Raw genomic sequence first — 13,293 nt, 5'->3', positions numbered from 1 at the left:
AAACTCAATCCCGGCCACCAAGGCAATACTTAAAAGTCAATTTTCTTACCTTGGTCTGTGCACAGAGTTGCCTGGCCCCTTTTTGCCGTATTTTCTATCAACCTTGGCTCTAGGGGCGGGGCTGGAGGACCCTGGCTCTAGGGGCGGGGCTGGAGGGCCCTGGCTCTAGGGGCGGGGCTGGAGGGCCCTGGCTCTAGGGGCGGGGCTGGAGGGCCCTGGCTCTAGGGGCGGGGCTGGAGGGCCCTGGCTCTAGGGGCGGGGCTGGAGGGCCCTGGCTCTAGGGGCGGGGCTGGAGGGCCCTGGCTCTAGGGGCGGGGCTGGAGGGCCCTGGCTCTAGGGGCGGGGCTGGAGGGCCCTGGCTCTAGGGGCGGGGCTGGAGGGCCCTGGCTCTAGGGGCGGGGCTGGAGGGCCCTGGCTCTAGGGGCGGGGCTGGAGGGCCCTGGCTCTAGGGGCGGGGCTGGAGGGCCCTGGCTCTAGGGGCGGGGCTGGAGGGCCCTGGCTCTAGGGGCGGGGCTGGAGGGCCCTGGCTCTAGGGGCGGGGCTGGAGGGCCCTGGCTCTAGGGGCGGGGCTGGAGGGCCCTGGCTCTAGGGGCGGGGCTGGAGGGCCCTGGCTCTAGGGGCGGGGCTGGAGGGCCCTGGCTCTAGGGGCGGGGCTGGAGGGCCCTGGCTCTAGGGGCGGGGCTGGAGGGCCCTGGCTCTAGGGGCGGGGCTGGAGGGCCCTGGCTCTAGGGGCGGGGCTGGAGGGCCCTGGCTCTAGGGGCGGGGCTGGAGGGCCCTGGCTCTAGGGGCGGGGCTGGAGGGCCCTGGCTCTAGGGGCGGGGCTGGAGGGCCCTGGCTCTAGGGGCGGGGCTGGAGGGCCCTGGCTCTAGGGGCGGGGCTGGAGGGCCCTGGCTCTAGGGGCGGGGCTGGAGGGCCCTGGCTCTAGGGGCGGGGCTGGAGGGCCCTGGCTCTAGGGGCGGGGCTGGAGGGCCCTGGCTCTAGGGGCGGGGCTGGAGGACCCTCGCTCTAGGGGCGGGGCTGGAGGACCCTCGCTCTAGGGGCGGGGCTGGAGGACCCTTACTGTTGGGTGGGCGGGGCTGGATAGACCCTCACTCTAGGGGCGGGTCTGGATGACCCTCACTCTAGGGGCGGGGCTGGTGGGCCCTCACCGTTGGGTGGGCGGGGCTTGTGGACCTTCACTTTAGGGGCGGGGCTGAGGACCCTCACTCTAGAGGCGGGCTGGAGGACCCTCACCGTTTGGTGGGCGGGGCTGGAGGGCCCTGGCTCTAGGGGCGGGGCTAGAGGGCCCTGGCTCTAGGGGCGGGGCTGGAGGACCCTGGCTCTAGGGGCGGGGCTGGAGGACCCTGGCTCTAGGGGCGGGGCTGGAGGGCCCTGGCTCTAGGGGCGGGGCTGGAGGGCCCTGGCTCTAGGGGCGGGGCTGGAGGACCCTCGCTCTAGGGGCGGGGCTGGAGGACCCTGGCTCTAGGGGCGGGTCTGGAGGACCCTGGCTCTAGGGGCGGGTCTGGAGGACCCTGGCTCTAGGGGCGGGGCTGGAGGACCCTCACGTTAGGGGCGGGGCTGGAGGACCCTCGCTCTAGGGGCGGGGCTGGAGGAGTTTTGGATACAAAGTTGGCTGAAGCAGTGGAAGGTGGTATGTTGTGGTGAGTAGTTCTTTAGCTGGAGGGAGGCCTCCTGTCAGTACCTGATGAAGGAGCAGCACTCTCAAAGCTAGTGCCTCCAAATAAACCTGTTGGACTATAACCTGGTACTGTGTGATTTTTAATTTATTATTTGTGAAGGTAGTAACAGGGCAAGTTGAAAACAAAAAGGGTACAGGACCCTTGTTACGTTCTCAGAACAGAAAGTGGGAAGTTGTGTCTCAGCATCGTATGGTTTCCATTTAATTCTGGATGACCTGCTTCTGAATGATTTGTACTAGGAGTGATTTTAATTCTGTGGAGACAGTGTGATATGTGGAAGTGTGGTTAGTACGTTTACGGGTGATGCCAAATTTGGTGGTATAGTTCAAAGTTTGTGAGAAGATTTGTAGCTCGGGTGCTCGTTGTTGTGGTTCTGTTCGCCGAGCTGGAAGTTTTTGTTGCAAACGTTTCGTCCCCTGGCTAGGCGACATCATCAGTGCTTGGGAGCCTCCTGTGAAGCGCTTCTGTGGTGTTTCCTCCGGTGTTTATAGTGGTCTGTCCCTGCCGCTTCCGGTTGAAGACAGGAAGGCAGCTAACAATCCTGTAGTGGCCGGTATATTGGGTCCAGGTCGATGTGTGTGTTGATGGAGTTTGTGGATGAGTGCCATGCTTCTAGGAATTCCCTGGCTGTTCTTTGTTTGGCTTGCCCTATAATGGTAGTGTTGTCCCAGTCAAATTCATGTTGCTTGTCGTCTGCGTGTGTGGCTACTAGGGATAGCTGGTCGTGTCGTTTCGTAGCTAGTTGATGTTCATGGATGGTGGTATAGTGGACAGTGAAAAATCTTATCTAAGAGTACAGTGGGACATTGATCAGATGGGCCAATATGCTGAGGAGTGGAAAATTGAGTTTAACTTACCAAAATGCAACACCTTGCATTTATCTAAGACAAACCAGGGCAAACCTTGCAAAGTTAATGGTAGCGCCCTGGGGAGTCTAGTCAAACAGAGACCTAGGGGTTCAGGTACATAGTTCCTTGAAAGTGATGTCACGGGTAGACAGGGTGGTGAAGAAGGCATTTGGCATGCTTGCCTTCATTGTTCAGAACATTGACTACAGACGTTGGGGCATCATGTTGCAGCTGTACAGGATATTGGTGAGGCTACTTTTGGAGTACTGCGTATAATTTTGGTCACCCTGTTACAGGAAGAATGTTATTACATTGAAAAGGTTGCAAAAAAGATACACCAGAATGTTAACGGGGCTGAAAGGTTTGAGGCTGGATAGGCTGGGACTTTTTTTCTTTTGAGCATAGGAGGTTAAGGGGTGACCTTTATAGGTGTTTATAAAATCATGAGAGGCATAGATAAAGTGAGTTTCCCCAGGGCAGCGGAGTTCAAAGTTAGAGGGCATAGGTTTATGGTGAGAGGGGAAAGGGACCTGAGGGGCAGCTTTTAACACACCGAGTGTATATGGAACAAACTAGAAGAAAGTGAGGACTGCAGATGCTGGAGATCAGAATTGAAAAGTGTGGTGGTGGAAAAGCACAGCAGGTCAGGCAGCATCTGAGGAGCAGGAGAATCAACATTTCAGGCATAAGCCCTTAATCAGGAATATGGGGGTGGGGATAAGGGGGCTGAGAGATAAATAGCAGGGTGTGGGTGGTGCTGGGGTGAAGGTAACTGGGAAGGCAATAGGTAGATGCAGGTGGGGGGGGTGGCTAATGGTGATGGGTCGGAGGGGAGGGTGGAGCGGATAGATGGGAAGGAAGATGGGCAGGTAGGACAGTTCAAGAGGGCAGTGCCAAATTGGGAAGGTTGGATCTGAGATGAGGTGGGGGGAGAGGAGAGGAAGAAACTGGTGAAATCGATGTTGATGCCGTGTGGTTGGAGGGCGCGAAGTGGAAGAGGGAAATACAGTTACAACATTTAAAAGACACTTGCACAAGCACGTGAAGGAAAAGGATACGGGCTAAACGCAGACAAGTGAGAGTGGTTTAGTCTGGGAAACCTGGTCAGCATGGACGGGTTGGGCTGAAGGGTCTGTTTCCAGGCTTTAAGATGCTATTTATTGGTGTCGCGAGAGATTTGTTTGAAATGTTCAAAGTTATGAAGATTGAATGAATGAGGAGAAGCTGTTGTAAGTTCACCAGAAGATACAGAATTAGGTGTCTGGCAGAGAAAAATCCAAGAGGGGAGCCAAGGAAATGTCTCTTTACGCGTTCGGTTCTGACCTGGATCTCAGTGATGAAGGAAGGGCTGCACCTTCACAATGGAGCAAAATCAGATGCTTGAAGGGAAAGTCCTTACTGAGCAACGAGCAGGAAAAAGATCAAAATGGAGTAACTCTACTACATGAATGATGGGCAGAATGGCCTAACTTCATTTGATGCACACTAACATTGCAAGCAGGTCATTTACCCCCTGCCCCCCCCCTAACGTTGTTCTATCACTCAGTAACTTAATGATGGATCTGAAACAAAAACAGAAGTTGCTGGAAAAGCTCAGCAGGTCAGGCAGCATCTGTGAAGAGAAATTAGAGTTAACACTTTTAGGTCAGGTGACCCTCAGAATGTCACTAGACCCAAAACGTTAACACTGATCTCTCTTCACAGATGCTGCCTGACCTGCTGAGCTTTTCCAGCAACTTCTGTTTTTGTTTCTGATTTACAACTCTGTAGTTCTTAACGGTTTTTAATGATAGACCTGACTGTGCTGTCAACTTCACTTTACTGTCTGTCCCCCTCTAGTCTTTGACACCCATATTGGTCAAGATTCTATCAAACTCAGCCTTAAAAGTATGAAACTCTGTTATTGAAAGGAGAGCATGATTAAAATGTCTTTCCGTCCTTGGGCTCACTGTTAATTTGCCGTTTTCTTGTCCTTTTAAATAGGATGTGATCTGAATCCTTCCCTGTGGTTGGTCAAGAAAATGTCCTTCGTGTCAAAGTGTTTTTCCATGGCAATCGTGAAAGGTGAGATTTGTCCTTGGAAACGCTCATTTATGAGTGGAACATGATGCTACTCAGCAATCAACCTTTCAGTGAGGGTGGATAACATTGAGGGGGAGTTAGGAACAAAGGTAGGAGTATACTGTGAAAAACAGAAAGATTTGCATTTCACAACCTCAGTCCTTTTTGAAGCGAATTAGCAAACATGGCACCTGCTCACCCACAGCAAGCTTCCATAAACAACAATATGACAACCACTGCATCATTTATTAATAATAGAGTGGTACAGCGTAGAAACATGCCCTTGGCCCACCATGTCTGTGGTCGTGCAGAATTTGGGTATTGTGGATAAATGTGAGGTTATCTGTTTTGGTAGAAAGAATAGGAAGGCAAGTTATTATCTGAATGGTGATTTAAATTGGGAAAGGGGAAGGTGCGACAAGACCGGGGGTAAACTCTTACTCCAGTCACTGAAAGTAAGCATGCAAGTGCAGCAGGTGATGAAGAAGTCAAATGATATGTTGACCCTCCAAGTGAGAGGATTCAGATACAGGAGCAGGGAGGTCTTACAAAGCCACAGAGATATACAATATGGAAGCAGACTCTATGGCCCAACCCTAAGTGGCAACCTTTCCACGCAGAGGGTGGTGCGTGTATGGAATGAGCTGCCAAAGGAACTGGTGGAGGCTAGTACAATCACAGCATCTAAAAGGCATCTGGATGGGTAGATTAGATTACTTAGTGTGGAAACAGGCCCTTCGGCCCAACAAGTCCACACCGACCCGCCGAAGCGTATACCACCCAGACCCATACTCCTACATTTACCCCTTCACCTAACACTACGGGCAATTTAGCATGGCAAATTCACCTAAAATGCACGTTTTTGGATTGTGGGAGGAAACCAGAGCACCCGGAGGAAACCAACGCAGACACGGAGAGAATGTGCAAACTCCACACAGAGTCGCCTGAGGCGGGAGTTGAACCCGGGTCTCTGGTGCTGTGAGGCAGCAGTGCTAATCACTGTGCCACCGTGCTGCCCATAGTAGGCTAGTACAATTCCAGCATCTAAAAGGCATCTGGATGGGTATATGAATAGGAAGAGTTTGGAGGGATATGTGCCAAACACTGGCAAATGAGACCAGATTAATTTAGGATATCTGGTCGGCATGGATGAGTTAAACCATCTGTATCCGTGCTGTCCAACTCTATGACTCTAAAAGGAGGGTGCACAATTTCCAACATTGGATTTGTCCTTCGGTTTGCCTGTCTGGATCATTGAGAGCACGGGTAGCAGTCCTCCTGCCAATGGCAGTCTCTCTCATCTGCTGCTAATGGTTTGATGGTCACCCAACCCCTCACAATGAGGATCTACTGGGCACCATCTTCACATACCTGGCTAAAGTTAGAAGGTGAGATTGACAGCTAGAGTGGGAGCAGCGAGTGCCAGGGTTTCATGAGCTCTTGCATGCTGTCACCTTAACACAAGACATTGAAAACAGTCAATTGGACAATGTTCTGTTTTATTTCATTCTTTCATGGCACGTGGGCATTGCTGGTCTGTCATTCATTCATTCATTGTCAGGCTGTAATGGCCTGAGAAGGTAGTGGTGAACTGCCCTCTAGAGCTGCTACAGTTCATACAATGCAGTGGCTTACTGTCACGCAGAGGAGTTCAGACTCTGGTGTCACATGTAGGCCAGACCAGTGATGTCAACAGATGCCCTTCTCAAGAGGTAATTCATGAATCAGATGGGGATTTTGCATCATTGATAAGTGCGTGGTCACTATTTGAGACTAGTTTTCTGTGCCAGAATTGTTAGGAGTTAATTTACATTGAATTAAATGGTTGTGGCTGCCGAGGTGGGTTTCGAACCTCTGCCCACACAGCAGAAACTTCTGGATTTCTAATCCAGTAATCGTACTACTACATTATTGGTGTGGACTCCATGGGCTGAATGATGTGCTTCCCCACAGTACAGATCCTATGATCACCATCTCCCCTCTATTTTCCTGACAATCACAGAGGATCTTCCTGTTCATTCCTTCCATACAGGCGTCTACCGTGAGCTGAGCTTCACAGTTCCGTGGGGCCACATCGCAGCCAAGGCCTGGGGTCATCCCAGTGGGCGCCCAGTATTATGTCTGCACGGCTGGGCAGATAATGCCAACACTTTTGACCGACTCATCCCTTTGCTTCCCGGAGGTGAGTACCAGCTAACAATCATTTATGAGTTTCTCTCTAGGAACTACAATTTCTTAAGATAACAAAATTAGAGACTTTGCCTCAACCCATCTGCTGAAACCCTCTTGTTTTTTTAATTGACTTTGTTCCTCCTAAATATGAATATTCCAATGTTTATCCTGGCCACCACCATCATCTGAAGCACTAGCTTTCGGAGCGATGCTCCTTCATCAGGTGGTTGTAGGAGCGGCGCTCTGAAAGCTGGTGCTTCCAAATAAACCTGTTGGACTATAGCATGGTGTTGTGTGATTTTTAATTTTGTCCACCTCAGTCCAACACTGGTTCCTCCACATCATATCTCCTTTGTGTATGAGCCCCACAGCGCTCCAAGATATCTGCGTTGCTCCAATTCTGGTCTCTGACATATCCTTGATTTTACGTGTTCCCTGCCTTTAGCTGCCTGGGCCCTGAATCCTGAAATTTCCCTCCCTCCAGACCGCTGTGCCTCTCTTTATTCATTTTAGGCTGCTCCTTGCAAGTGTTTGGTCATTGCACCTAATATCTCCTTATCGGGCTCAAATCCCTCACTGGATGTCAGACCCTCGAGGCGCACATTTTACTGCATCAAAGACACAATATAAATGTAAGTCGCCAGTGAACTCAGGAGTGAGAAAATTGTCACCTCGTTGATGCATATCTTCTGTTAGCCTCCATTTGGAGTAACTGCAGTCAGCTTTAGATGCTGTATCTCAGAGAAGGAGTATTAGCCTGGAATTGAATTAATTGTTACCAGAATCATGCTGCAGCCTAAAGGATTAATTTGCGAGGGCCGGGGCACAGACTAGGCTTGTTTTCGTTTTGGTTCAAGAGATTTTAGAGGGGATCTAATCAAGGTATTTATTCAACAAAATGAAGAATCACAGAGTCATTACAGTGCAGAAGGGGGCCATTTGGCTCATCATTGCCTGGACCGGAAAAATAAAGAGAAGCTGGATGTTCGACAGGAACACTGACGAGGGTGTCATAATCTGAACACTAGTGATAGGCTGTCCACACCCAGCTTCAAGACCCCAGCAGCATCTACTACTAACAAACTAAAGCTAAAGCGAATCCTGGTTCTGTGGGAGCTTGACCCCACCCATTCAGGCTGCTTCTATTGTTCCAACTTCTCAAAAAAAAAAGAACCCAAGGCTTCACAAACTGCTTACTTGATTTGTCTCTAAGTTGACTGCTTTGCACCTCTCTCTCAACCTTTCCTCATTTTAAAAAAAAAAAGGACAAACTACACCTTTTAAAACCATAGTATCATCACAAATGCTTGAGCGTCAAAGGTATTTCATCAACTGTAAAGTGCTTTGGGGCAGCTTGTGGTGATGAAGGACCTCAAAAATGGGCAAGCTTGAAATTTTTTTTTTAAAAGACTTTTGTTTCGGAGTAATAGAAGCAGGAGTAAGCCATTTGGCCTGTTGAGCCTGCTCTGCCATTCATTCAGATCATGGCTGACCTATCCATAGTTTCAGATCCTCCCACCTGCATTATCCCTATAATCTTTAACTTCCCCTACCATGAAAAACCCATCCAACCGAGTCTTGAGTATATTTAATGAAGCTGCCTCTACTGCTTCTTGGGCAGAGAATTCCATAGATTCACTACTCTCTGGGAAAAGCCGTTTCTCCTCATCTCTGTCCTAAATCTACTCCCTCTGATCTTGAAGCCAGATCCTCTAGGCCTAGTTTCCCCCACTAGCGAAAGCAACATACCTGCCTCTACCTTATCTATCCCTTTCATAATTTTATAAGTTTCTGTAAGAAACTGTCATTCTTCTAAATTCTACTGAGTACAGTCCCAGGTGGCTCCTCATAGAGTAGCTCCCTCATTACCAGAATCAACCTAGTGACCCTTCTCTGCATTGTCTCCAAAGCCGTGTATCCTTCCTCAAGTAAGGAGACGAGAACCGCGCACAATACTCCAGGTGCGGCCTCACCAACACCTTGTATAATTGCAGCAGAACCTCCCTGCTGTTAAATTCAATCCCTCTAGCAATGAAAGCCAATATTCCGTTTCCCTTTCTGATTAGCTGTTGCAGCTGCATATCAACCTTTAGCGAGTCATGTACGAGCACTCCTAAGTCTCTCTACACAATCTTTCACCATTTTAAATAAAAATCTGACCTCCTATTTTTACTTCCAAAGTGGATAACCTCACATTTACCAACATTGTACTCCACCTGCCAGACCCTTGCCCACTCACTAACCCAATCTAAATCCCTTTGCAGACCCTCCACATTCTCTGCACAGTTTGCCTTTCCATTCAATTTAGTGTCACCAGCAAATTTGGATACATTACACTCTGTTTCCTCTTCCAAATCATTTATATATATCATGAACACTTGCGGGCCCAACACTGATCTCCAACCAGAGAGCCATCCATTTATCCCAACTCTCTGCTTTCTATTGGCTAACCAGTCCTCTATCCATGCTAGTACATTCCCTGCAACTCCATGCATTCTTCTCTTATGGATGAGTCTTTTGTGCAACACCTTGTTGAACGCCTTCTGGAAATTCAAGTATACAACGTCCATCTGTTTCCCTCCATCCATTGTGTTTGTTACGTCCTCAAAGAACTCCAGTAAGTTTGTCAAACACGACTTTCCCTTCCTGAATCCTTGCTGCATCTGCCTGATGGAGCCCTTTCCATGTGGATGTCTCACTGTTTCTTCTTTAATGATAACCTCCAGCATTTTCCTGATTACAGATGTGAAACTAATTAGCCTATACGTTCCTGCCTTTTGCACACGCCCTCTTATAAATAGCGATGTGACATTTGCTGTATTCCAGACGGCCTGGAGCTGCTTTGAGTCTAGTGAACTTTGGTAAATTACCACTAACCCATCTACTGTAACTTCCGTCATTTCTTTCAGCATCCTGGGATGCATTCCATCAGGACCAGGGGACATATCTACCTTCAGACTCTCAAGTTTGCTCAATACTGCCCCTTTAGTGATCACAATTGAAATGAGATCTTCACCTCTCATCATATCCTTAACATCATTCTTTGGCATGTTAGACACATCTTCCACTGTGAAGACTGACACCAAATAGTTTCCAAGGCCATGCCTGTTTCAGCATTACCCAATATTAATTCCCCTTTCTCATCCTGCATGGTTGTAGATCCACTTTAGCCACCCTTTTCCATTTTATATATTTATAAAATGTTTTCCTTTCAGTGCTAGTTTGCTTTCATAATCGATCTTTCCTTTGTTTGCTGCTTGCTTTGTAGTTCTTTATTGCTTTTTAAAGTTTTCCCAATCTTCCTGTTTCCCACTATTCTTGGCTACTTTGTAAGCCTTTTAATTTTAATTGGATGCCTTTCTTTATTTCCTTGGTTATCCAAGGCTGGCTCCTCCTACCCTAGCTATCTTTGATTTTGACTGGAATATACTTCCGTTGAGCATTATCAAGGATCTCTAGAGCCGGAGGCTGTCCTCTCTTACCTCTGGGAGTCACTGTCGTGAGTTACAGGAATAGTTGGACCTGGAAATTTCGGGTTAATTACTGGAACGTGATTAAAGTTTTCTGACAGAGATTTCAAGTCACCTTCCTATCTGGTCACATCCCTAACGATTCTCCCAGTGTGAGATTTTCCACTATTCTGTCACTTCCCAGCATTATGTAAGTGATGTCTGAAGTTTGCTTGCTGTAACCTATAAAGAAAGGAACTTGCATTTTCTTGGCACCTTTTCACAAGCACAGGACGTCTCAAAAAAGGTTTTATGGACAGTCAATGACTTTTGAATTTTAGTTGCTGTGCTGATTTAGAAAACGCAGCAGCCACAATGTGCACAGGAAGCTGTCACAAATAACAATGTGATGATAAGCAGACCGTCTGTGTTCAGTGGTGTTGGAGGATGGGTACATTTTGGCCCTTGGACACTGGGAAGAACTCCACTGATTAACTTTGAAATGGGCCCATGGGGTGGCCTGCACTTACCGGAGAGGGCAGATTTGATTTGATTTATTATTGTCATATGTTCCAAGATACAGTGGAAAGTATTGTTTTGTGTGCTAACCAGACAAATCATACCTTACATAAGTACATCAGGGTAGTAGAACAGAGTGCAGCATAAGAATGCAGCTACAGAGAAGCTGCAGAGAAAGATCAACTCTAATTTATGAGAGGTCATGATATGGAGATGCAGGTGTCGGACTGGGGTGTACAAAGTTAAATATCACACAACACCAGGTTCTAGTCCAACAGGTTTAGTTGGAAGCACTACCTTTCGGAGCACTGCTCCCTCATCAGGTAGTTGTGGAGTATAAGATTGTAAGACACAACTTGTGATAAATTCTGTGTCTTACAATCTTATACTCCACAACCACCTGATGAGGGAGCAGTGCTCCGAAAGGTAGTGCTTCCAATTAAACCTAATAAGATTCACACGGGACTAAGCAACACCTCCATTCCGGTTAGATTCACACATGTATTGGGACATAATTTTTAACCGTTTCACCACAGGTGGTTGTGGAGTATAAGATCGTAAGACACAGAGTTTATAGCAAAAGATTGTAAGACACAGTATTTATCCCAAGTTGTGTCTTACAATCTTATACTCCACAACCACCTGATGAGGGAGCAGTGCTCCGAAAGCTAGTGCTTCCAATTAAGCCTGTTGGACTATAACCTGGTGTTGTGTGATTTTTAACTTACGAGAGATCAGTTCATAAGTCTAATAAAAGCAGGGAAGAAGCTGTTCCTAAATCTGTTGATACTTCTTTTTCAAACCTTTGTACCTTCTGCCCTATGGAAGAGGGTGGGCGAGAGTATGTCTGGAGTGGGAGGGATGTTTGATTATGGTGGCTGCTTTCCTGAGGCGGTGGAAAGTGTGATTGGAGTCAGCGGACGGAAGGCTGGTTTGTGTGATGGATTGGGTCACATGCACAACTCTGTCTAATTTCTTGCGGTCTTGAGCAGAGTGGTTGCCACACTAAGATGTGATGCATCCGAATAGGGTGCTTTCTATGGTGCATCTTAAATGGGGGCTTGGTTTAGCATCTCGTCAGAAGACTGCACCTCCTGTTGCTCAGAGGAGCCTTTATTACACTGTGAGCATTGAGTCCATACAGGAGTGGGAGAGTGGTGTTGAGGAGCTCCTGGATTTGGCTCGGGGGAATCATTTTTGGGATCTGCAGTGGTGGAAATCAGAGAGATCGCACTATTGGTGCACTTCACGTAAGAAAAGGTTTTCTGGGAGGGAATGTTCCTGTTTATCCACTGTAACTTGCCCGCAGTAGGCTGGGGACCCTGGTTTGATACCACATTCAGGCGGCTGTCTATGTGGAGTTTGTGCACTCTTCCTCTGTATTGCGTGGGTTTCCTCCGGGTGCTCTGGTTTCTTCCTACAGTCCAAGAATGTGCAGGTTAGATGGGTTGGCCATGCTAAAATGCCCCGTAGTGTCCAGAGATACGTAGGCTAGGTGGATTAGCCATGGGAATGCAGGGTTACAGGGAAAGGGTAGGGGATTCGGTCTGAGTGGGATGCTTTTTGGAGGATCAGTGTGGACTTGATGGGCTGAATAGCCTCCTTCCAAACTGTAGGGATTCTACGATTCTAACTGAGAACCAAGCAGCAGGACCAGATCAGCAAAGGTAGGTCTTAGTGTTCAGGGAGAATGAGGAGAAGGTGCTATTCACTGTTACTGAGTTCTGATAAAATAGAAAATTCTGGAATTGAGTCTTTCCAACCGGTCTGTCGTTCATGAGCTGCAATTTGCATTGAACCTCCAAAATCACTATTTTCTTACCTGGAGCAATGTTTGTAGATCCAGTTGACTCCAATTATAAAACATGTTTGTCCCTCGCGATTTCACCCTTTTGCAAGGTTTTCTGTTAAAGTATCTCCTGTGAATGGCAGCACCTGACCATGAGTGCTGGAAACCTGAACTACAGACAGAAAATGCTGGAAGCACTCAGCAGCATCTGTGAAGAGAGAGAGAGACAGTGATTAACATTTCAACAATGCACAGATTTTTAAAAAGCACCTCGATGGCCTTTCATGAGAATAGGAAGAAGTTTGAGTAGCAAGTACAGAGGCATGGAACAGAGGTGCGGGAAAACAGAAGGAAGGGTTTGTGCCAAGTTGAAAGGTGAGAGAGATTAATTGGTGAAAGGATGCTGGTGCAAGGGAAATAGCCTACTAACCTGGCATCATACTGGCACTGATACTCATGTGTGACAACATGGTCCTCTGGCTTTTCACAATAGGCAGGGAATGGAACATACTCAACCAGCCCACACCTTCAAAACACAAGGTCAGCCATTAGATGATTCCACAATTAGACAGCACTGACTGGCAACCCTCAGTCCTCTACATGGAACATAGAATACAGCGCAGTACAGGCTCTTTGGCCCTCGATGTTGCGCCGATCCAAGCCCGCCTAACCTACACTAGCCCACTATCCTCCATATGCCTATCCAATGCCCGCTTAAATGCCCATAAAGCGGGAGAGTCCACCACTGCTACTGGCAGGGCATTCCACGAACTCAC

The 13,293-nt window shown here is 48.3% G+C and overlaps 1 protein-coding gene across 5 annotated transcripts in view; it reads left to right on the top strand.

Moving 5' to 3' along the window:
- Window positions 1-1,590: 1,590 nt before the first annotated feature.
- serhl (serine hydrolase like) overlaps window positions 1,591-13,293 on the top strand; it is a 99,665-nt gene continuing 87,962 nt past the window's right edge. For all 5 annotated transcript variants that reach the window (XR_006309777.1, XR_006309779.1, XR_006309778.1 and 2 more), the window contains exons 1-3: window positions 1,591-1,640; window positions 4,511-4,591; window positions 6,621-6,770. Coding sequence is in view for 2 of the 5 variants with exons in the window: in XM_043679988.1 (XP_043535923.1) it covers window positions 4,549-4,591; window positions 6,621-6,770 (193 nt within the window). In the remaining 3 variants the exon portion in view is untranslated. The remainder of the gene's footprint in view (window positions 1,641-4,510; window positions 4,592-6,620; window positions 6,771-13,293) is intronic.

The sequence above is a fragment of the Chiloscyllium plagiosum genome, chromosome 39 (genome assembly GCF_004010195.1).
Source record: "Chiloscyllium plagiosum isolate BGI_BamShark_2017 chromosome 39, ASM401019v2, whole genome shotgun sequence".
NCBI classification, from domain to species: domain Eukaryota; kingdom Metazoa; phylum Chordata; class Chondrichthyes; order Orectolobiformes; family Hemiscylliidae; genus Chiloscyllium; species Chiloscyllium plagiosum.
This window is presented reverse-complemented; position numbering and strand designations above follow the sequence as displayed.